The 24,352-nt window shown below is 38.6% G+C and overlaps 3 protein-coding genes across 3 annotated transcripts in view; 2 read left to right on the plus strand and 1 right to left on the minus strand.

Annotated features, from left to right (window-relative positions):
- The window catches only part of Ac76E (adenylate cyclase type 2 Ac76E), a 38,457-nt gene that overhangs the window by 6,764 nt on the left and 7,341 nt on the right, over nt 1-24,352 (minus strand). Inside the window, exons 2-11 of the mRNA XM_015174944.3 lie at nt 19,452-19,738; nt 6,603-6,736; nt 6,340-6,537; nt 6,152-6,274; nt 5,110-5,304; nt 4,812-5,039; nt 4,624-4,751; nt 2,388-2,546; nt 1,446-1,578; nt 762-1,377 (exon numbers count right to left, since the gene is read on the minus strand). Of these exons, the coding sequence (XP_015030430.1) occupies nt 762-1,377; nt 1,446-1,578; nt 2,388-2,546; nt 4,624-4,751; nt 4,812-5,039; nt 5,110-5,304; nt 6,152-6,274; nt 6,340-6,537; nt 6,603-6,736; nt 19,452-19,635 (2,098 nt within the window). The 5' untranslated portion in view covers nt 19,636-19,738. The remainder of the gene's footprint in view (nt 1-761; nt 1,378-1,445; nt 1,579-2,387; nt 2,547-4,623; nt 4,752-4,811; nt 5,040-5,109; nt 5,305-6,151; nt 6,275-6,339; nt 6,538-6,602; nt 6,737-19,451; nt 19,739-24,352) is intronic.
- On the plus strand, nt 9,875-11,325 carry LOC6622156 (uncharacterized). Its single transcript, XM_002048440.4, has 4 exons — nt 9,875-10,034; nt 10,092-10,344; nt 10,406-10,468; nt 10,699-11,325. The coding sequence occupies exons 1-4, from the start codon at nt 9,966-9,968 to the stop codon at nt 11,265-11,267; spliced, it is 954 nt and encodes a 317-aa protein (XP_002048476.2). The 5' UTR covers nt 9,875-9,965; the 3' UTR covers nt 11,268-11,325.
- LOC26530752 (uncharacterized) lies at nt 16,976-17,992 on the plus strand. The gene is made up of 5 exons (XM_015176159.3): nt 16,976-17,158; nt 17,229-17,264; nt 17,334-17,419; nt 17,478-17,640; nt 17,701-17,992. Exons 1-5 carry the CDS (start codon nt 17,038-17,040, stop codon nt 17,769-17,771), a joined length of 477 nt encoding a protein of 158 aa, XP_015031645.1. The 5' UTR covers nt 16,976-17,037; the 3' UTR covers nt 17,772-17,992.

Genomic DNA, 24,352 nt, shown 5'->3' on the forward strand with positions numbered 1-24,352 from the left:
CGACTATGCATGACTCAAATACCCTAATAGAGCTTAAATATTTCCTTTTTCGCATTTCAAAGTAGGTTTTAAATTAGAGTTGAGTTTTTCGTGTAGAGTTTTCCCAACACAAGCACGACGAGCACGAACAGCAATTTGAAAACACGCACGCAACACGGCAAATATTTCTGTTAGCACGAGCACGAGCACGAAAATACAACACGCGCCCATCTCTATTCTATTATACAATATTTATTGCTGGGTATCCAAAAACAATCCTAATTTAGTTTTCTATTTGGATCAATATATCATATAGCTATTTGAATGGTAGGTCGATAGTTAGGCGCTTGTCTGAAAAACTTATTTGTTGTTCCATAGATATTGATCAATTTTAGTATTTACGAGTCTTACCATGCTCCTTATATAAGGAGCTACATATATATGTTGTTTATCAACTTCTGATAACGATATTAAGTACATCCAAAGAAAGATTCGTCAAAAAGTTAGTTTGCTGCATATTAACCATGGTCTACAAATGCAAACTTCACTATATCCTGGTCGGAAATAAAACTTTTGTATAAAACTACTTGAACTAGGGTATTTAAACTTCCGTCTGGCAAACATTAAAGTTCTAGATTATACTGCATGTCATTCTTTAATAAATATGCTAATGCATGCCTTACATTTTCTCCACAAGAAAACAGAAGTACCTAAATCTCAAGCAACTTGTTGTAGCCCCTTAATGGTTTCTTATGAGAGCTAATCCCAGTGTAGCCACTTACCCTGAACGGATAGCTTGCGCCGGGAGCGCTCAGGTGCCTCGGCCACGGTCAAACTGTTGACGCCGGCGGCGGCGCCTGTTGCTGCTGTTGATGTGGGCGTGGCATTGGCTGCATTGGATGCCGATGCGGATGCTGATGCGGATGCTGGTTGGGTGCCGCTGTTGGAGATGCCGCTCTCGCTGCCGCTCATGCTGAGCAGATCATCGGCGGGCAAGGACAATGCAGTCGACTTGGGCGCTGACTCGGAAGCGTTCGAGTCGCCGCTGCCGCGATGCGTTACATTTGATGGCGCCTCATGGCTGACATCAGGCTCCAACTGCTTGCCAACCAGAGGCTCAGTGGCAGCGACATCGTCCTCCTCTTCGGACAGCTCCTTGATGGACATGGAGGCGGCGGAGGTAAGTGGCGCATGCAGCACACCATCCTGGCTGTTGGTAGATGTGGGCGAGAGCTTCTCGGCCGCATCTCCAGCGGCAGCATTTGCGGCACGCGTCTCAGCGGGCAGCAGCTTTTCAGTTACATCGTTGTCTTCCTTGGCGGGCACGGCAAGCTCATCTACAGGCTCCGTGTGCTCCATGCACTCCACGACCCGCGGCACGCTGTGCATATAGGCGGGCTGCGGAGGCGGCCGGAGTGGATAAGTGAGTTAGTAAATCGATTGCTTGGCACACACGCAGCACCTACCTTGGGCGGCACAATGAGATAGCTTTCGATTTTATGGTCCGCCAGATATGCATCGCGGGCACCGCCCTCGCCCTGCTCCACCTCGAATTTGTCGCCCAGAAAATCCAGAGTTTGCTTTGTGATGTGCACGCGACTGTTAACAAAAAAAAAAAAAAAAAAAAAAAAACACATTCACCACGCATCAGGTGAATTTCAATATATTATTCTTTTACATGCAAATTAAGCAACCTTTAAACAATATGCGTCGCCTGACATTTCCGCTTATTCAATTGTAAATTTATTTATGCTCAAGGAACTCGTGCGTAACACGCAGAATGAGCTCCAATGTTTCGTTTGGCTCATTGAGCAACGTTTCAATTCAATTTCAAATAATTGCAGGCTACGTGTGCAAGCACAGGGAACCGAAATATTGGATTACAGATCATTTGACTCGAATAGGCGCAGAAAGCTGTTGTTTTTAATAGCTTGGTATAAGGAATAAATTGGATTAGATTTTGGATTGTGGGCAGAATCTAAATAATAATAATAATATTTTTAAAACACTTTCTAACATAATTATCCATACTTAAAGAGAGCACTTTAATTATGAACAATTACTCAGACCAGATTGGGGCAACCTCTGCCAGACGAATAAATTTTCAGATGATATAATCACAGTTGGCTGTCAGTTGCCTATTTTTAGGCCAGACACAGCCCTAATTACAGGTAGTACAGGCCACGTTGGCTGCCCTTCCACTGCAGTTGCAGGTGAAGCCTGAAGGCAAGGGGCGTGCCTAATTGGAACGCACATGAAGACATATTTAAATTGCCATTATGACGTGTACCGCAGCAGCAGCAGCTAGTTGCAGCTGCTTTAATACGCTGCCGGGCTCGTGTTCGTGTTAGTTTTGCTAGTTAGCTTTTGGGGCGTCATCGACCAGAAGAAAAGGAAATGAAACTTACCCCGCAACGCCGCCGCTCTCCATGTGATTGGCCAGGGTAACATCATCGCTCCAAACATCAAATTGCCACTTGCGTAGGCCAAGGACGCCGCAGAGCACGTTGCCCGTGTGTATGCCAATTCGCATGTCAACATTTATGCCGGTCGCCTCACGCACGTGTCTGTCAGAATAAAAGCAAAAGCGAAGGGCAAACAATGAAAGCCGTTCTGTACAGACGACATATTTACATACTTATGTACTAACTAGTTCTATGGTTGTGTAACAAGCACCATTTTTATGAGCCATAAAACCACAGGCCAAGTCCAAGTCCAGCCCTGATATACCATATGTATGTATGTATATATGTCATGCGGCTGGCCGAGACACTGGCCACTCATATAAATACACGTGTCTATCGAGTTACGTTTAGACCAACAAGTCCTTGAGTTATTAACATTAAATAGTATTTTCTGTGCTGCAGTGTTGTTTCTATTTCCTGCGCCAAATGAGTCGCAACGAAAGTAAATCGACTTGGAAAACAAATCACTTGGGAGTCCTTTTCGGTTTATTTGTTTTTTTGGGTCATTGGGTTTGTTTTACGACTGCAACACTTACACAAACAAACAACAGCATATGCTTGTGTGTGGTACCATGCAGCAGGTTTGCTCAAGGGCCAAAGTTCTTGAGAGGCGGCCGTTTTAATTTGTTAAAGTTTTGCGAATTTAATTTAATTATTCAGAAGTATGACTACTCGCATGTGCCATATTTTGTGAATTTTCTTGCCCCACACAAATCCGGCCCGAGTACTCATAATATAGCAGGTATATGTGGGTATCTAAAGGCCATTATTAAAACATGTTGTTCAGAGCTGAGTTTTTGTTAAGTTAAATTAGATGATACGCAGAAAATGTGGCAAATGTGGGCATGCCTGGAATTCAATTGTGCTCAGGTAAATAAAAAAAATGTGTTGCCTACTTTTGTGCGCAGCACAATTTTCATTCTGATAGACGAAAAATATGCCAAAAAAATGAAATCCAGAGCAAAGAAGACCTGCTCTACTGCCCAATTAAACTTTCACCTTTCACGCAAACACACACACACACACATGCACACAAATTTGACATTTTCATGTGGAGCAAAGTAGAAAAGTCGCCCTGTTTAATGGGCTGCATCTGCATGGCACAAACAAAGCGAAAAAGCAACTTAAGCCACAACAGTCGTCCAGAGATTGAAAAGCCAAATGCCTTCCGGCATAGAACAAAAGAAATACTTTAAGTAAAATAAAATGAAATGAAATGTAAGAAAGCGAGCGACCCACAGCAACATAATAAACACAATAGAAATGCGCGCATTGCCAAATAAAACAGGAAAACAAAAAAACAAACAAAAAAAAAAACAAAAAATAATGCTGCCGAAACTTGCATACGCTTCAATTGAAAAATAATGATAAAATGTTTGAGAAAAATGAGAACAATTTTATGAAAAAATATCGAACATTATTTAAACATTTTTTTTTTTTGAAAGTTGTTCAATGAAGATTTAACAGCATCAGTTGGACACTGATACTCTACCGATTTGTAGGGTATACGTCAGAGAGTTGTAAACATTTTTGGACATTATGTTCTTGGTCCTTGGGCACTTGCGCATAATTCCTAGCATGTAATAAAATGGCTTTTGTGTCGATATTGTATATTGTATTTTATGTTACTTGGGTTTTTTCTGCGCATTTTTTTGTGCCCGTCTGTTTTATTGCATAATACGTTTTTAATAGGCGCCATAAAAACTGGGTACGTGTCTATCTGTTGGCAATTAAAGCTGACATACGAAAACATTAAGCCGACAGCAAAGCGAAGGCAAAATAACAATAACAGTGACATCTAGTTAAGCCAAACATTAAAGCTTAACATAAATCTACTTTGTGCTTGATATTGAGTAGAAAGCGTGTACAATTTATTGTTTCATGTGTAAGCATACATCCAATTGTTTGCACTTGTGTCAAAGATGAGTGTGCTTATCCAGCTATCCATCCACCTAGGGCCGACAGCAACTATCAAAGTGCTGAAAGTAAAACAAACGTTTACACAAGCCCTGGCGGCAACTGAAGACCACACACACACACACACACACACACACACACACACACATACCTGCACTGTAAAATCAAACACCAAACGGCAAGTCAAAAAGGTCGACCAACGGCAAACATGTCGTATACGTAACGTGCGCGACAGTGTTGACTTGTTTGAAGAGTAACTCACCTGATGGCATCGATCATTTGTAGGCCCATGTTGACGCAATTGGTGGCATGCTGCGGCCTTGAGATGGGCAGCCCGGACACGCAATAATAGCAGTCACCCAGAATTTTAATGCGCAGGCATTGGTTCTCCTTTAAGAGTTGCACACGTTTAAGCAAAGGTTCAACCGGTTGACCAGTTGCTGTACTCACCTGGGCTATTTGATCGAAGCGACCGAACAGATCGTTGAGTGTCTTGACCAAATCACTGGCCGTTAACGATGATGACAGCGGCGTAAAGTTAACAATGTCCGCAAAAAGTATTGTGACATTCGTATGCCGCTGCACGTGCAGCTCGTGAAAGCGCGTCGCCGACGTGGAGGCTTGGCCGCCGGCACGCTGACACGCATCCGCCATCTTCAGCATAATGCTTCGCTTGACCTGCACACATAAATGTTAAAAGCAAAAAGCATGTGGGTTCAGTCAGTAGGAAACCAGGCCAATTACCCACCTCTGCGGCTATGTATGCGGGTATGACGCTTAGAAGCAGCTGCTCCTGTTGCTCCCGTTCGCACTCAAGTTTTACGCGCTGCTCGATTCCAGTGCGTGTGCCGTCCACAGTGCGATTGTGTGCGGCATCCGACATGATGCGATAGTACAGACCGGAAACGGATGCGCTGGCCAACATCACAATCTCCCCAAAGAGCTTAGAGAGAGAGAGAGAGAGAGAGAGAGTTAAACGGGGTCATGCCAGAAACATTGAATAATAGAACCAATTGACAGGCGGCAACCAAACCCAGCAACGTTTTACCACAGACCCGTAATCGGAATTCCCAACATACAATTGTGTCCCAGCTAATTAACTCTGCCACAATACCCAGGCAATGGGTTTGGGTGGGCAGCAGGCCAATTGTGTTGTGCAATTGAAGTGGGGCAAATGTTACCAAAAGTTAGCCAAGTTATTTGATTGCCCGCTGTAAAGCAGATGAATTTCGAGCTGTTCGTGTGAGTAGCAATAAATAGTTATCACAATATTAATTGGCCAATTATAGTTTAGTTATTTATATAGCTAATCGAAATTGACAGCGAATTATTTTTGCAAAGATAACAAAAATGCTGTCAATCGGTTTGAAAGTTTCATAATGAACAATCAAAGTTTCTTTTCAATTTAAGGTATTTGTTAACTCCAGCAAATCCTTAATGCTTTATTTTAAATATGCTTTATTTTTAAGTTGGAAACAACGGACTGAAAGGAAGGGGAGGTACTCGCGTACATTCACTTGAATTCTCCCTTTTAAATATTGCCTTTCTATTCGATTTTCATGAATTCAAGTAAGGTGATGATCTTATATAAATATTAAAAAAGTTCTGTTTTTGTAATATAATATAATAAAGCGCCAGCTTGTACATTTACTTGTACTGCATCTCTCCTGCTTTCAAAATCATAGAACAGTAAGGAACTTTTCAGATATATTCTCAACATGTACAACGAAAATAAAGTGCCATTCACCCACAAAACTATTGCGAAATGCAAAATGCAAATAAAGGCTTACCATGGGTAAATTGGGCGCATAGTCCGGGCTGGTGCCGATTCTGTAAACGATGTGTACGGCCGTCATAAATAACGCCAGCACCACGGAGACCGGCCAGGAAATGGGCAGCATCGTGTGGATGCCCTGTTATGCAATAGACACACATTAAAGCACAAATACATTAATCCGCGCCAGGGATTGTTACTTACCAGAAACAGTGCATACATGGGCAGCGGAGCCAGCTCGCCGCCAGTGATGGCGGCAATGGTGCCCAGCGAGAAGGTGGTGACAATGGCAAAGGCCAAGGCTGCCGCTGGCGAGCTGAGCACCGCCGGAAACTGCAGAGCTGTCAGTATCGAGCCAGAGATTAGGGCGGCCAATACCAGCAGCAGGGTCTGCAACAGGTGCTGTAATCCACAATACACATTTACTCTCAACGACCAGGTGTTAGTGCCAATGCCGATGCTCTTACCTGCTCGTAAACGATGCCAATTATTATGGACACGACACAGGCCACCAGCGATGTGACCAGGCCCGATCTGAACAGCGACTTGCGCAGCCTCTGCCGGTAGCGTGTATATAAATCGTTCAGGTGTATATCCTCAGCTGCAAGCAAACAAAAAGTCAGTTGTTTTGGGCCATTAGCTTTGCGTGTTAAATGGGTAATTTGTTTTGAGTACAGCTAAAAGCTGCCCAACATTTCAACTGTGGCGCTTATGAAATTTTATATCTGCGTGTGCCCCCAATTATAATAATAATAACAAATAAATATAGATTATTTGGCTTACGGCTTGAATTCAAGCTACATTCAAGTTTGGTCCCGAGAATTGAATTAATCAAATGTCCCGGCAACAAATGTCCGTCTAAAGGATGGCCCGTAATCAACATTGAGCTTAAGCAGCGGTTGAGCTTCCTTTAGCCTCATGGAAATTTTATTCGTGAATAAGTTATCTACTGATTATCTGATCAGCTTCAAATGTTCAGGGCTTAATGATGGTAATCAAATGTATGATTGTAGCCAAAAACAAGTCTACTGCTTTATAAATTTATTATTTCTGTAATTTAGGTATTTATCTGTGTAATCCTAACGAGAGCACAAGCCGCAATTCGGTTAATCTGCCTTTTGTATAAGCTCATAGATATTCTAGAAAAAAATCCATTCTTTGCACTCAATACTCATCCATAAAAGCTAATCATCCATTTTTATAATACATAAGAAATTTAATTATTAAAAATTTTAAATCAATGACCAGCTTGACTCGGCTCAACAAGAGGTTTCTTCTGTTACATAGCATCGCAAAAAACAAGTATACCCCTTTTAAATGCACATTTAGTGAAAGGGTATCAGGAGCATATATCAATTACACAAAAGCAATTGTGGCTAAAAGTCTCGTTAATAAACGAACAAACGCAAAACAATTATCAGCAAATTATGCAAAAGTTTGTTAAGCACAATTATAAATTATGCAGTCGCCAGATATACCCCCCCCCCCCCCCCCCCCCCACACACACATACACACACACACACAAAGACAATTGTATACCTCATTAGGATGACACGTTTAGTCAAAATCAAAAGGTCAGAACGCCCTTCGATTGCTCAACACATCAAAATTAACATATTTTTGCTTTGTATTGTGGTTTATTTTATTTTTGTGCGTATGTAAATCGATATAGAGAGTAACCATGTGGCCTGCTAATTGGCGGAATTTGAATTCTTTGATTTATTTATGGCACAGACATTGTTGGACAGTGTTCGATATCTGGCCTCCCAGGCTGTGTGTGTGTTTATTTTTAGTGGGCCAAACCTGGGCCAGGTGTTGATTGTTTATATTGCTTAAATTTTATACCATGCAGGCGAGTCCAGCATCGATTTTTCTTTTCCAGTCCAAGAAAACTCACGAAAATATATATAAGCGGGCAATTGAAGGGTCAAGTGCGTCTGGCCGCCGGCCTCTGCTGTTGACACACAGCCTGATTAATTGACTGAATGGCAGCCGAGTTGGGCAAATTACTTGCGAGAAAAGATAAAAGCTCTCAAGTGTGCTCTTATACTTCTTGCTCATAAATAATTTGATAATAATGCAATTTTTAATAAAGTATCTGTTGAACAATAGCCGAAAATCAAACCGAAGGCACAGAACAAGGAGACAAGACTTTATCGAATCAGCCAGTTTGCCAGATACAAATCCCGTATAACAAATATATGCAACATACTTTAAAATATTTCATTGAATACTTAATCCATTGGGTACTCAAGCATATATCAAAGGCTACGACATTTCAACTGCCTTTCAGCTCAATAAAGAATGCAAAATCAACATAAATAAAGTATATAAATGATTTTAATGCATTTATTTTTATTAATATGATATTTAACTCTAGCAGCTGCGCATAAAAAACCGCACTTGGCCACAAGCTTGAAACGCGCATTAAGGATAAATGTCGCATACCCTGACAGGATGTGTGTAATATTCAGCTCACGCTGCAGGCAAAATGGAGAGCAAATCAACCCAGTCACTTATTGGCGAGGGTATATCAAATAGTTGCATTCGCTACAATATGCACGTTAACGCAAGACGCATTAACTTCTAATATATCTCTAATCTATCTATAAAAACCGCCCAAGAAGAGTAGATACATATTAAGTGTACCTATTTTGCATATTAATTATTTTTTTAGAAAAAAAGAACAACCTTTCAGCTCTTTATTTATTGCCCTAATGCATTTTTCTAGCATATGTATTAGAGAAAGCGCATTAGCTTAAAATATATCTCTACTATATAGTAGATTATATCATGTGTCGATATTTTGCTTAATATTATTATTTTTTTTTTAAGAAAAATAACTTATTAGCTCTTTATTTATTGCATTAATACAACTTTCTGGCATATGTATTAGAGAACGCGACCTGTAATTTATCTTTAATATATCTAAAAAATCTGCCCCTAAAAGTAGATATATGATATCTGTATAAATTTTGCATAATATTATTAATTATTATCAAACAAAAAACAACTTAATAGCTCTTTAATTTTTGCATTAATGCAATTTTCTAGCATATGTATTGCGCATTAGTCTCTAATAAATCTCTAATATATCTAATATATAAAATCTGCATAACATAATTTATTTTTAAGAAAAATAACTTATCAGCTAGTTATTGATTGCCTTATTAAAACCTTGTAGCATATGTCTAAGAGAACGCATTACATTCTGAACAGCCCTCGGAAATAATCGTTGCCGCGTGCAGCGGCTGCCTTCACTTGTTTATTCTCTGCAATCAAACAGAAATTCTTTTGAAAGCGCTGGCTAAACTCACACCCACACACACACACTCACACCCACCCACACACACCCAGCCCACATACACACTCACGCCTGTGTTTGTGTGAAAGGATGACAGATTCGCGTGTGTGTCTACGCTGCAGGTCATAAAAAGTAAAGCGTCTAAAGCGAAACAGTTGAAGAGTTTGGCAGGGCACAGAACGATGCTGACTGTAAGGCTTTTGGCATAGATTTAATACGACAGCATCGTAAAGGAAATGCCGCAACGGCTTTTCACTGGTTTCCCTGTGATTAAGTAGGTGCAGACACATGTCAAGGCATTCAGCGGCATAAATTTGTAATACGCTGAATTTGGATTGACAATGTGAAGGGTTGAGCTGCAATCCTCTTACCGAGCTCAAATACTGGTTAAATTAGAAATGTTATGTTCGAATCATGCGATCCATGTGAATATGGTCAGAAAGCGATTTAACTGTCGAATCAGTTTGTCTAAAATAGGCTACAGATGAAGTTTATTTTTCAGCCTTTATAAATTCTGGTAATCATCATGTTTAGATTCAACGGAGATTCGAATACTACAAATAACATAATGTCGCATGCAATACGTCGCTCCCAGGTAAGCGATATCATCGATATCCTAATCTCAACTGTGTCTGAGCAACATTTTTTATAGTTCGCCTTGGAGCGAGCAGTGGCCGAGCAGTGTATGATGGACGATCAATATTTTAGCTTGTTATACAAAAACTATGATGGCAATAGTCTTGCCACAAGCAACAGAACAACAAACAACAGGACGCACAGCATCGACGAACCCACCCACATCAGCAACAGTTCCAACAATCTGGGTTGGCCTAGAAATGATAACGATAAGGCCTGGACATCCAGTCTGCTCGACTACAGGAACATGGATGCGGAATTAACACGCCGTAAGCATGCTCCATGATAAGTTGGAGCAAGAATAATAATTATTTATACTTTCAAATGCAGTGCAACTCGAATGCGAGAACATAGAGTCAACTATGGCACGGGTAGGATCGGGCACTCTTAGTAGTAAGTATAAGCATGACTGCGAGATTGTCTCTTCAACTGTGATAGGAGCTTAAGAGGGGAAAGGCTAGCTGTGACTAAGGGGGCTTATAGATATTGAAAATTGTAATCATGAGCAAGATCGAAGTGCATTTTATGACTGGCTTTTATAGCATCGAAGGGACAGAAGGGCATTCCAATTTTCTCTTTTTAATGTGTGATACTGCCGTTTCCCACCTAAAAACATTTTGCAGATAAGCCCACTGAGACTTCAGAACAGTCAAATCGTGAATTTAATTTAATTGGCTCAGCAGTGCCAACTGCTGTTCGTTTGCCAACTCCACCACGCGGTCCTACGTCAAGAATCGACTTGAATCGAGAATCGAGTCTGAATGCTTCGGCTCTGGCAATACCAGCTGTCAGTACTTCGATACGACATCGTCACACAAGCACGCTGGAAGAGATCTCCTACAGGCTGCCGTCATTGTCAATGATTGGCGGATCGAATGTAGCCAGCGCCAACAATGTAGCATTGCCTCCATTGCCGCCCAGCCCAATTAGATCAGCCTCACCAGTTCGTCCAGCTGTGGAGCAGCCGTCGGTGAGAAGAAAGGAATCGGAATTGTTGGCGCCCGCAACGCATATGGAACCCTACAAATGTCCGGTCTGCCTGAAATGTGTGCGCCAACGGAAGCCAGCCTCGACCATATGCGGTCATGTGTTTTGCAGCAGTTGCATAAAGACCGCATTGCGCGCCACATGCAAGTGTCCTGTGTGCCAGAGATTGATGACCACACGTCAAATTTTTCGAATATTCATTTGAACCATGTTTGAGTAATAACTTTTAAAAATTCATTAAATTCTTTAGATGTGCGCCCGAAGATATGCAATGTTTTTTTTTCTTTGACCAAAACCATGTGCTTGTTTATATATTGCACATACGCCCTGTGTACACACATAAAAAGCAACAAATTACGAGCAAAAATCTCAAGGACAACTGCAGTTGCAGCCTGCCACAATAACAACAACAACAAGTATTCTCGGAGCAGCACACCACCTGCTGCAAGATTGTAAATTACGTGCCTGAAGTTGTGGCAAGTACTATCACAAGCTCTGGCCCGTGCACCGTGTGCCGCATGCCAAGGCCAACAATATGGTCCGGCCGCACGTTTCCGTCGCCTCCATTTATATGGCAAACATTGCCGTGGATTTTCTCCAAAGTGCTCAATAATCAGCTTACTTAAAAGCAATCGATTTGTATTTATTGTAAAGTCAATTAATACTGTTGAATGCATATTTTTAAAGGCTTTAAACTTGAATACTTTACTAATATGACAAACTTTCATGTGGTTGATCAACTTTTATTTTTGTAAAATATAACCAAATCTCGAAAATTTATTTCAACATACTTTCCGTTTATCTTTGCCCTAAAAACTCAATTCATGTGGTTTTAAAATTGTCTACATGCTTTGCATTCACCACAATTGCCAAGTTTGCACAGATTCAATTGACAATAAACTCGTTTACGATTTAACTGTTGGCCACACAGCCGCCAGCCACAAAATAAATCGACAGCTCTGCCAAAGTAATCAACAGCTTGGCCTTAATGAATAATGTGAATGCTGGCCGAAAGCTATCATCAAGTGTTGGCGACACAGCCAGCTCTGGCCATACAAATTTCCCGGTGACAGAGTCTGCCAATGCCAGAGGTGGGGACAACAGGTGAAAAAAAAAGAAAATGTCATGCCATCGCATTAATCAAGCTGCAGTCGAATACCTTTGCCATGGAGAGTGTCAATGCCAAATTGTTGCACAGTGAATTGTTTATCAAAATTGACTGACAAAAATGTTTAAGCCATATTTTACCAAGACATGCCTTATACATGCTCTATATAATTTGTTGTTTTTCTTTTGTGACTCCATTTTAATATCTGTTTTTGCCACATTCAACCACTGTGCAGGAGGAGAGCACAAGAATGCCGACACCCGGGGCACGTATTTAGCTTGTTTCTCTTGCACACAATGTGCGACTATTTTGCAATGTTTTTTAGTACACAAAGATGGCCTCCCCGTTTATTTATTGTTGTGCGTGTGCTCCCTAAATAATGGCCACCTAAGACAAAAGCCCAGGCTTACCCAACAGCTCGCCGTTGAAATTGTCACCAGTGCCACGCACTTTTTCCAATTTCTTTTCGTTTAGTCGTCTCGTATTTGTTACCTTCATTCAGAGCCCGAGCGTGCCAGTCAATCAGCCATTTGAGTGCAAAGCGCTTAGCTTTTCAATATTGCAAAAGGAATATAGTTCAGCCAGCCGTTAGAATCTGTCCTTGGTATCTTTTTTGGCTCGTTTTTAGTTTTCTGAAGCGCAAGTTGACTTTAAGAAAATCAATAGTATGTAGCTTAAGCACTCAAAATTTTAAGCTGAGTTGTTCTTTTAATCAACAATTAATTTTATTATAATTAATTATCATTATTTAAGGATATCAATTTATTTAATTAGCCAAAAAAGCAGCAAAATTGAGATACTGCTCGCTTTTAAAATTCCCAATGAATTTAAGCATCAAACAAACTGAAAGGACCCTATAAGCCTGAAATCGATTACGGAATGTGAATAAAATGGGTAATGAGTAATATTATTGTGAATCTGGAGTAATAGCCAGAAGAAGGCATTTCCGATCCCAGAAAGTATATATATTCGTGAACAGCATCAATAGTCAAGTCGATTTAGCCATGTACGTCGCCTGTCCGTCTATATAAAGGAGTTGATGTCAGAATCTATAAGAGACAGACTTGAAATTGTGAATTTGTGCACGCTCAGTACGAGCTTATTTTCGAGCAAACAATCGAAACAATATTAATATCGAAATACTGTTCTTTTAATAAATATCTTAGATTTGAAAAGTTTAAGTCAACAAGTATTATTAATTTTATAGTTATTGTCAGTTATAGGTAAATCAACTGGACCTATCTAACAATTTAAGCGTTAATGCAGTCTTTTTGACTATATACGAATATTATGTAGCACAATTAGATCAACTGCTGAAAATTTCATCAGGATCCGTTCAGAAACATAGAAGTTATTGAAGGAAACGTGTGCTTGGCAAGTGCAAAGCGCAACAATGTCCGCATACATGTGCACACATTCACACACACAGACACAAAAATAGAATTTCAATTTGCAATTTTAGTTCATTTTGTTTTCATTGAGACTGAATACTTGATATGACCGTGAGGTGAGTAGAAGTAGATGAAAGTTCAGGGTGTTTCCTACTCGGACACTTCCAACTTGTTTTTTCGGTTTGTCTATGCAGACAACGTGCTTGCACTCAGCCTGTTCGTTTTAAGCCCAATTTATTTGGATGCACTTGTCTGTTACTCAGCATGTATTTTTATGACTCAGTTTTGAGAGCATTGAAAATGGTCATCTAAGACTTAAGATAGACAACAGCTGCAGTTTATTTACTTCTTTATCGAAATCGATGGAATAGCAGAGCTAAGCCCACCGGGCAAACGAAATGCCATTTGTCGCAAATGTGAATTTAATAGGAGCCACATAAAAATCTCAGTGACATGCAAATTGAATTTGACGCGAGCAACCAACGATTTGCCAGACAAATGCGATTTATGAGCATTATGACAATACTTTCCTAGAGCCGCGATCAAAAGGCACGCCTAGTACGCACTTAAGTACGAATCATAGCATCGTCAAATTGTAAGTAATATGCATATTTTAGTAATAAAAAGAAATCCCAACAATGGATGAGACCGCATTTCCACTGTCAGAACAATTTACATATATATATATACTACTTTTTTTTTTCTACTACTTCTTTTCCCAGCTCGTTTTATCTTTGGGCAATGTCGCCTAATACCCATTCATGTTCATAGATGTAGATTTAAGTGTGTGTGAGTGTGTGTGGGTGGGTGTGTGTGGCCCATGTGTAACCCCGGCATGCAAATCCGTTCATATTGTCTGACATTTCCACTGCTGAGTGGCATAAATCTAATATGTGCCAAGCCAGAATATACACAGCCATGCATGATGAATGCAAACGAGGGATCTGGGTGATAATCGACAACGACAACGATTGCCATATAGCGCATGACACCGCATAATGAGCCAGAGCCAGTGTCAGAGCCAATGCCAGATATATGCAGAGGCAGCAACAGATACAAATTGAATGCTCATTTTACATTTCAGTTATTTGAACTGCAAACAGTTGGCCTCCTAAAAGTAAGCCTTAATATCTCATAAATTTACTTAAAAATTGGAAAAGTATTTGTGTCAATTTATACAATTTGTTGTAATTAATTATTGTATTATTTATAATATGAATATAATTTAGTTCATCTTAATAATAATAATAACTATTGTTTTTCCTTTTTGAAGTGAATATATATTTGACGTATTTTATTATTTTTGCAAAGTATCCAATTCAAACGACGCTAAAAGTCACCGACAATTATCTAATAGAGCTCAATTTCTGACATTTGCACATTATGCTGGCCAAATGGTTTGTTTATCTCGGCTAGCCCATATTTTTGCTGGCCAATCAATTTACAACTTGACAGTCAATCGCAAACCAAGCCCTGTGAAAACGTATATTTAAGCGCAATCAGACCAAGCCAATTGCGGGCCCAATGGATTCGCCAGCTAAAAGGGGGAGCTTCGGCTGCAAATACCAGACTAGGCCGGGGGCTGGAGCTGGTGCCGGGTGGCTTGTCGCATCGTTGGCGCCATCGACGACGAGTCTCCCCTGGTGACGATCCCAGAAGCAGCAACAGCTGAATAAACAGCAACAACAACAACAACAGCATAGGCATCAACAGAGCCGGAGCATAGAGCCCTAGCTAGAAGGTACGCAGGACGGATCGGGGGCTTGCGGCAACGTAGGGGGATGTGCACACAAAGCATTGAATACCGTTTCATCGACACTTTTTCATTGAATTCAATTAAAAGGCGAAATTGAAAATTGAAATTCAATTAAGATGCCATAAATACGTTAGGTGTGAGCTGTGTGTGTGTGTGTGTGTGTGTGGAGTGCAAACTGTACAGGCATCCACTCGATTATGATAGATGAGCTGCTGCTCCTGGCTCCTAGCTGCTGCTCCTGCTCCTACTCTTACTCCCTGCCAGCTAGGCCCTGAGCATGTGTGGCCAATGATTTTATTTTTTTCGCCATTATTTATATGGTCGCTTAGTGTTTTTTTTTTTTTTTTTCTGTGTTTTAAAGGGCTCGTCAACACACACTTGATGCTGGACCATTGATGGCGAATTAATTGATACTGCAATCAATCACAAGAGCTGACATATGCACTGCTCTTCGTCTAATTAAGTGAGAAGAATGAGCCTGAAATCTATTTGCTAATATTCGGACAGTATATTCATATACGATGGGAAACGGTAGTCTCTAGCTAAGCTAGGAATGCATTATAGAAACGAACTAAATATGCTTGCTTATCATGCTTAAACAGTTTGCACAAGTTCATGCTAAAAGGGAAAATTTGGAATTTTCACAAAATTATTAGAGCAGACGTAATCAACTGTTTGCCAATTGATTGCACTCATAATTTGTAAAACCACCAAGACATACAAAGACGCAGCAGCTGCCTTCAATTAAAACAATAAAGAAAGTAAGGATGATGCCGGCCAACTCCGGCTGTAGTCCTGGATACAAAGTGCAAGCGGTTGCTGCAACTTTGTTGAACTTGCGGCTCTGGCAGGCAACTAGAGGACCAAGTTGTTGCCCCAAGGGGGACAACCAGCCTGCTCAACCGTTCAAGATTAAGTCGCAATTTCCATGCCATTCAAGATCTTTAAGACAAATTTTTGCTTAAGCTATACCAAAGCTGAGCTGGACAAAGCCGTAAAGTTGATTAAAGCATTGAGTATGCGTCTTAAAGTTCATTAAAATAAATGAACTCGTCTTTCGGAGTAAAGCTTGAAAAGTCTGTTTCCGGCTAACATCATATACTTATTTTATAATGTCTGCAAATTTTCTTCGTTTGTCTTAACCATGTCGTATGCATAATTTATATACTTCACACACACACACACACACACACACACACTCACACACATGTCTATATGTTTTATTGCTTGCTCAGCTGTTGATAAACAATTTAAGCAAATTGCTGTTAATAGCTGCACGAATCCTAAGCGTATACGTGGCGTATGCGCAACATCTTCTTTCAGCTCAACTTTTTGCATTATTTGCAATTTAAGCAATTTATATTATAGCCTCATTAGCATCGTGTGCGTGTGTGTGCGCCCATCTTTATGCTAATGGAATTAAAATGAAAATTGAGTCAACAATATAATCACACTCCACAGACAGGGCGACAGATAATTTGGTTATAAGCATATATATGTATATATATATTATGTGCTCGTAATAACTGAAATGGCCATATAATAGTTTATTGATTAAATTGAGTTTGAGTGAATTAATTGGTCATTTTATTTCATTTAATTTACCAGCAACTATGAAGATATGTGCTCGATGCTCAGCTTAGCATTTACTTTCAAATCGAATATTATTATTATTTTTGTATTTCTTTAATTAACTTGTTTTTACATTGGAATCGAAAAGATGTGCTATGCGAAAAGCTGCTGCTATTGCTTGTCATTACGCTCGGGCTGCATTGCGATCTCACTTTATTCAATTTTTTGCTCTGTCCTGAACATAGACTTCATTATCTTGATCCTTACTGGTAAAAGTTATTTGCCTAATTTGCATCTCATTGCCATCAAAGCAATCATTTTTTCTTCTCCATTTTGTAGACTATAAAGTGGCCCGAATTAAATATCTATTTCCAGGTAGTATTTAAAGCATATTACAAACTGCTAATTTTCGTTTTAGATTAAAATGTTATACTTTGTTTCAAGTAAACGATCTAAATGTTATGCTTCAGCTGTTGCCAGAATTCCTAATGATAATCGCCGGCATTTTATTGTTCATTTACACACTGGCGGTAAGCATACAACCAGAAGAGACTTAGTAACAATAACTAACTTAATTTGTATTTTTAGCATATAGCTGCTTTATTACTCTTATATGTAATACTTGCTAGCAGTCTGTGCCTCTATGTACTTGCATTTAGCATAGTTTCTACCACAATGGGCTCTAATATGATTGTCAATGAAAGTAAAATGCATTTGATTGCCTATTGGATGTATATGGCCTTTAGTCTCGGTAAGTATGTATTTAGTTGCTTGTCAACTAATTAACTACAGTCTTTTTAAATAATTTCAGTATCAATGGTATACTTTATGTATATTGCGGTCTCCTATTATAAATATAACTTGGATCTGAGCCGTAGCTAAACTATAGTTTATCAAGTTTATAAAGGGATTTATTCAAAAAGCAAAATACTTTAAAATAAAGTTTGAGCTCAAAATTAATATGAGAATAATCATGTCTAGACATGAATACAGTTTTCAGAGTCTTTCTTTTGGTATTCCTTAGTTTTAAGGCCACAAATTGTAAATCAATAAACAAGCTTTGACTTTTTGTTTATTTTTTCTATAATACGCAATTGACTCGTCCAATGTCGAGAATAAAATTAATAGACTGTACACATTCTTGAGTGTTTCATTAACCCAAAGCGCTTTTCCTTTTTTTTTTTTTTTGGGTGGGTTTTTGTTTTAAAATTAAAATATTTGCTGCCTTTTTAATTTTATTGATACTCTGGGAATTTGCAAACGAGCCCAATTAACTTTGGGCAATAAACTGCAACATTTTTTTCACGATAATTGAAACATTTGCCAGCTGCTTAAAATTTAAGAACTTTAAGCAACAACTTTGTCAAAATTTTCGATTAAGCGCGATGCCAAAAAAAATGTCACAAACACGACAAATACGATAACTTCGCCCTCACCAGGAACAGATATAACTTCTCCCTGTTTTATTTTCCTTCATTTTTTTTTTTTTTTGCCTATTTAAGGAATACCAAATTTCAATCAATAAACAGGGCTCAGGGCAACCAAAGGCCTTGTCGCTTGTTCATTCATAAAACTTTGAGCCCGTCCTCATGCTTCAATCAATATTTTGTTGTTGTTATTTTTTTTTTTTTTGCGCAAACAACAGACAACAGGTTGTCATTTGGTCAGCCTAAAGTCCTGCCCAACTGCCTCGAGGATTTAAAAATACCCAAATTAATAGTTAAATTAAACCTGAACTTTAACTATCTTTGGCACAAATAAAAAGCTTGCTAATAACAAATCAAAGTGAAAGTTTTGCCATAATTATGCTTAGTAATAATTGACCTTCAGCTAGACTGCGTAGGCCGTGCAGAACTGAAGAGAATTATAATTATCTTAACCCTGCCACAATGAATCGTTATTTAATTAATATAAAACAACTGCGACAAGTCAAAGAAGTTTCCAGAGTACCGCGCACAACATGGGCGTGGGCCCAAGCTATCGTGACAAGCCCAAATTAACTGGCGTCGGGGTTACATCAGCCCGGAGCTGGTTAAAGCACGACCAACGCGTAACTCAATTTAATGCCGAACGATGTTAACTTAAAGAAAGGACAGGGTTCATAGTTCTAAGGTTGCGAGCTGTTTTTTGAAAGACAAGTTCAAGGAATTACATGATTTTATTTGAAAGTAGCTCAGCTGCGGTTAACGAGAATATTTAAACAAAAACAGTTCACAAACTAGTTTAAAAGTAATGTAAAACACAGGCTTATATTAATACTTTGTATACCCAAATCAATTTTTTAAATCTCTTGTCAATATTTATTTCGTTAGATTTTTAAATGAAATTTTTTGAGAGTCTCGCTGCCTTAGAAAACATGGCTCATACACGCGCAGAGCTTAGTTGAAAAGCAGAGCGAATATATTGTTTAAATTAAGAAGGGGCATCCTTTAGAAATCTAATTTGATTTAAGCCAGCTGCTGCTTTTGCCTCTTGTTCGTCGTCCGTCGTTTGTCGCGGCCCGTTGCCATGGATGAGCCGGAGGCGTGAGCGTGTGAATCATTGGAATCATTTCGCACTTACCCGTCGTCCCATTTTCCTGATCGCTCAAGTCGGCCAGGGAAGCCGACAATGTTGTTGCCATCATCGCCGTCGTCGTCGTCGTCGTTGTCTTCATTGGTTGCGTTGCATTTCTGCCGGCTGTTACAATAATGGATGCGTTCGTGCCATTTTCCGTTTTCACAATTTTCGCATTGTGGCTTACCATGGCAAAGAGGAAAGCCAACACCAAAACGAAAACTCACAGCCGCCAGCTGCGCGATGAAATTGCCTGCCTGGTGCAGGCGACAGGCTGCACTTGTTGCCGCCCGCTGAAAGGAAATTGAGCGAGAGGAAAAGCAAAATACATGAAAATGAGTTTCCTTTCGGTTAATGACAAGCAATTAAGTGTTTAAATTGTTTCAAGCTCTTGAATTATTTAGTAGTGCATACATCAATCTCTACATAAAACTGTTAAAAAGAAACCGAATGTTAAATGTTGTCCTTCTATGCGATTCTCACGAATTTAAATAGCACTAACAAGTCTTCATACTGTGACTATAGGTTTTTACTTTTTTTGGCGAACTTTTGCATTTATTTTCTCAAGCTCAATCTCATACATCAATCTATACATAAAATTGTTAAAAATAAACCGAATGTTAAATGTTGCCCTTCTATGCGATTCTCACGCATTCAAAAAGCACTTACAAGTCTTCATACTATCACTATTGGTTTTTAAATTTTTTTGGCGAACTTTTGCATTTATTTTCTCAACCTCAACCTCTTGCTCCATGTTACGCATACTAACTTAATCATATCAGCTCTTTACTTATTTTAATTGCAGTGATGTGTTTATTTAATAGTCAGCACATTTGGGTAAGTACAGCAGGTAAATAATATATATACATTTATTTTTTGTTAACATATAAAACGATATTTATGCCATAAAATGTAAGCAGCGCAAACATTGTAAGTTTTCTGTAATCGAAACTTATAGTCAAAACTAAAAGAAAATTGCTTGGCCCGGGAAAATGTTTGCATATCAGCTGCGTAAAGCTTACATCTTAAGTTTAGGTTGTTCTTTCATTTTGTACTTTGTGCCTAGGATCTAGAAACATTTATGTTACATTAAATATATCAAATGTTATACCAAGAAGGCGTGTTCCTAGCAACACTTACACTTTGTTAAAATATCAAAAACATTTCGCGAATGCCAACACTTTCAGCGTGCAACAAAAAAGTTGTTTTCTCTATTTAATATAACGAGTACACGAACAAGACTTTGCCAGGTTTCAGTTGTAACATTTTGTCAACGCATTTCACCTTGTTTCAACTTGCACACTTAAACGTATCCATGTGGATCTGTGAGCAACACTTGACAAATCTGCTTGCCTCAATTAAAAAAGTTTCGCCCTAATACAATGGAACGAAGACAGTCAGACGAAGGGGACACCCCACGCAAGCTGTAAGTGGAAAAGGTATTTTAGCTTTTAATGTTACACATTTCTTTCAACGCCTCAACTAGTCTAGGAATGCTTGAAACCAGCTCAAATTTAAATCCTATCTCTGTTAAATGTGTGTACTTTTATTTTTTAAGCTGCCAACAGTTAGGTTGTTTTATGTTGACAGCCTTCTGTGAAATATTTAAAATATAACTTGTCTTTGAACAGAAACAAGTTTGGTTCTAGTTCAAAAATCGCAAACATAAAATAAGAGACATCCTCTTTGTATGCATACAAACTTTTGCCATATGCTGGCACAACTTGATGTGCGTGTGAGCCTCGTCTTGCCAAAGTTTGTTTCGAGAATTTATCTGTTGACTATTCCAACGCTAGTTGCATCTTTTGGATACACTCAAAGGCTGCATTTAAAGTGGCGCGTGCAGCAGCGGAGACGAAACTTAAGGAAATTTAAAAAAATGTTGCATGTATTCGCAGTATTTAATATCAAACTTATTCAGCGCGGAAATTCGCCGATTGTTCTGCTTAATTGGTGCGTGATAAATATCAAACAGAATTTATTGACGCCATTAGCCTCAAATCGTTTAGCGCCCGGCACAATGGTGTGCAACGGAGCGTATGCGTTATTTCAGAGAAAATTCATTAAAATGCCAATTCAATAAGTTATGTGCATATTATACAAATGAAAACAATGCACACGAAATACACTTGTCAGTGCAATATGGTAACATTTTATGCCACGACTATTTTATGCACTTCAAAAATGTCAACATATTTAATTTTAAACGCAATTTAAAAATGCCAAAATATTTAGTAGGATAGTGACGTCACATTATCAAGGGCTGGCATTCACAGAAGCACACACGGTCACTCTGGCAGTTGGTCCCATGTGTGTTAAGAGTTATGTTAAGCATTACTGTTAAGAAGAGTTAGTGTGTGACCAGTGTTGAACAAATGAACTGAGGCTACAGCAAGAACAGTAAGACCTGTATATACTTTATTTAATGAACATATACAAATAAAAGTATTTAAGAGTTCGTTTGAAATCTCTTAAGTTGCATTTCAGTGTTTATTTATTAAAAAATCAAAAAGTCATTCTGTTCGTGATCCTATTAGCGATGCAGTTGATTAATATAAAGCAATTTCAATGGCATTTTCACTTGAGCATTATTATTATTATTATTATTATTATTATTATTTTTATGGTTTTCGCTTTGTTCGCCAACCACTTGTAGATTTTCGCATTTTTAAGCAGCAAACGAGCAAAAGGCGGCCACGCGTTTGACCTGCACTTAATACAAAAAATAAAAATGAAGAAAAGAAACAATAACAAAAACAAAACTTGGAAAAACTACTCATAAATAAACACACACACACACAAACACGTTCATATAGTCGGGCATTGTTATTCCATCTCTTTCTGTTCTCTATTCTATCTCGTTTTTGTTACGTTTTGCTTGGCTTTGCGCGCCAGAGCGAGTGTTTTGTTTTTCTTCTTCATGAATAGATATATATATGTATATATATATATATGTGTGTGTGAATAGTTTTTTTGTTTACCCCACAAAATCGCCGGCGGCAGCAGCACAGCGTTTACCTAGTTTATTTAAGTTAGTGCAAGTGAGAAGCACCTGGAGTGAAATGAAAATAAATAAATTTAATAGCTTGGCATGCCAGCATGTATTTTCAGTTTCAAGAAGCTTGGCAATAAAACTGTGTTAATATTTAAAATGCAATTAAATAAAAGAAAAAATGCACATTAACATACAAATTTAATGCATTTAAATTTTGAAATGCACTAACAATCGCAATATTTATTAAATCTTCTCATAAGTTTTGACTAAACTGTTAAATTAGTTTGCATATTTGTATTAGATATTTGCATTTCAATATCATTTCAATATCAAGTTAGTTAATCGTTTTACACGAATACGATTACCTAGAACTTGAACTCGAATAATTTCCAGGTCATGTTTATGACGTCAACAACGTTGCGTATACGTAATCTCAATTTGAAATTACGTAGAGTTCGCTCTGATAAGGCCTAGCGAAAATAAATAACACAGACTAAAAACGAAATGCCAGTCAATTATCACTAAATTGCATCAGAGTTATTATCGAAATTATCATTAGGCGCACAGAGCGCAACGAAATGGACAACAAATGCCGCTTGTTAAATGGAAAATTATCAATGTTTTTTTTTTTTTTTTGCTTCTGTTATTGCAATTGTAAAGATCTATTTACTCGGGCAAGCATAAAATTAAAAGCCAACAGCACACAGACTAGTTTCAACATATCAAAATAATTTGCGCGGGTAATTTTTATCAATTTTGCAAATTGTGTGAGGTCGTCCGTTTCGGCTGCCACACGCATTTGTCATGCTCTCGCATATTGCCTTTAGTTTGCTATCTTTCTTTGCACTTGCCCACTCTTTCTTGCCCGGTTCTATCAATAAACATTTTATACAAATCATACAAAATATATTTGCCTTAATAACCTTGCATTCTTTTCGCGCTGCGCGCCGTTTTCCAAGTGTTTGTTGTTTGGAATTGATTAAAGCAGCCCCCAGCCAACGACCCGACGCCTGCTCCCTAAACACTCGCACACACATGATTGAGTGTATGTGTGTGCGTGTGTGGGACTATGTGTAACTTACAGTTTGTCTGTTTCTGTTTCTGTTTCTGTATCTTTGACTTTGATCGTTCATGATTAATGATTACGCCCGTGTTTATTGCCTCTGCTACCGTACACAGTCTCATGTGCCGTAAGATATTTCAGTTTTTATCGCTCTCGGGGGTTTCCTGAATGCAATGGTGTCATATTTCAATTGAAGCACACACGCAAATGGCTTGAATGTATTCGCATGTGCGCTGCTGTCTTCACTCAAGTAGCTGACGAACAAAATCGTTATGTTAAATTTGTAACATTACTGGAGATAAATATGCCAGTCAAATTTCAACAATTTTTCACGGATCTCAGGGGAAATATGATTGTTCGTTTATGGTTTCGACCCTTTAAAGTGTGTGGCACATGTTGTGTTTTTATATATATATAAAATATAAAGCTTTTTGGTAATATTTTCAATGCATGCTTAAGCTCTGTAGAAACGAACATTTCTCGGTTAGCATTTCTTAAGTCTGTTAATTTAACTATGAGGCTAACATTTAGAAAATGAAAATGTTAATTGAAAGATTATTGAATAAATAGCTTACGGTTATTTACACAAGTATGTTATTTATATCTCTGTTAAATCTATTAAGACATCACAATCTGTTAATAACATTTGCAGGTTACATGGAATCTTCTGCTATTTTAATTAACATTACATTATTTATTAGGGCATTAATTATGAAGTGTTAATTTCTCGTGTTTGTTCTGCTGTCTGATTTACTTAAACGGCAGTCAAAACAAAGCTTCTAGCATATTGTGCATTGGCAACCCTTATTTTTGCCCAACAGCAAATTGTATAAACCTTATGTTGACAAA

The sequence above is a fragment of the Drosophila virilis genome, chromosome 3 (genome assembly GCF_030788295.1).
Source record: "Drosophila virilis strain 15010-1051.87 chromosome 3, Dvir_AGI_RSII-ME, whole genome shotgun sequence".
NCBI classification, from domain to species: domain Eukaryota; kingdom Metazoa; phylum Arthropoda; class Insecta; order Diptera; family Drosophilidae; genus Drosophila; species Drosophila virilis.

Bases quoted from the DNA above. Each gene is read 5' to 3' on its own strand.
- LOC26530752 (XM_015176159.3), top strand. From the start codon at position 17,038: ATGTGCTATGCGAAAAGCTGCTGCTATTGCTTGTCATTACGCTCGGGC. The intron at 17,159-17,228 runs GTAAAAGTTATT...TCCATTTTGTAG, and splicing joins CATTATCTTGATCCTTACTG to ACTATAAAGTGGCCCGAATT. The intron at 17,641-17,700 runs GTAAGTATGTAT...AAATAATTTCAG, and splicing joins GTATATGGCCTTTAGTCTCG to TATCAATGGTATACTTTATG.
- LOC6622156 (XM_002048440.4), top strand. From the start codon at position 9,966: ATGTTTAGATTCAACGGAGATTCGAATACTACAAATAACATAATGTCG. The intron at 10,035-10,091 runs GTAAGCGATATC...CATTTTTTATAG, and splicing joins ATGCAATACGTCGCTCCCAG to TTCGCCTTGGAGCGAGCAGT. The intron at 10,469-10,698 runs GTAAGTATAAGC...AACATTTTGCAG, and splicing joins AGGATCGGGCACTCTTAGTA to ATAAGCCCACTGAGACTTCA.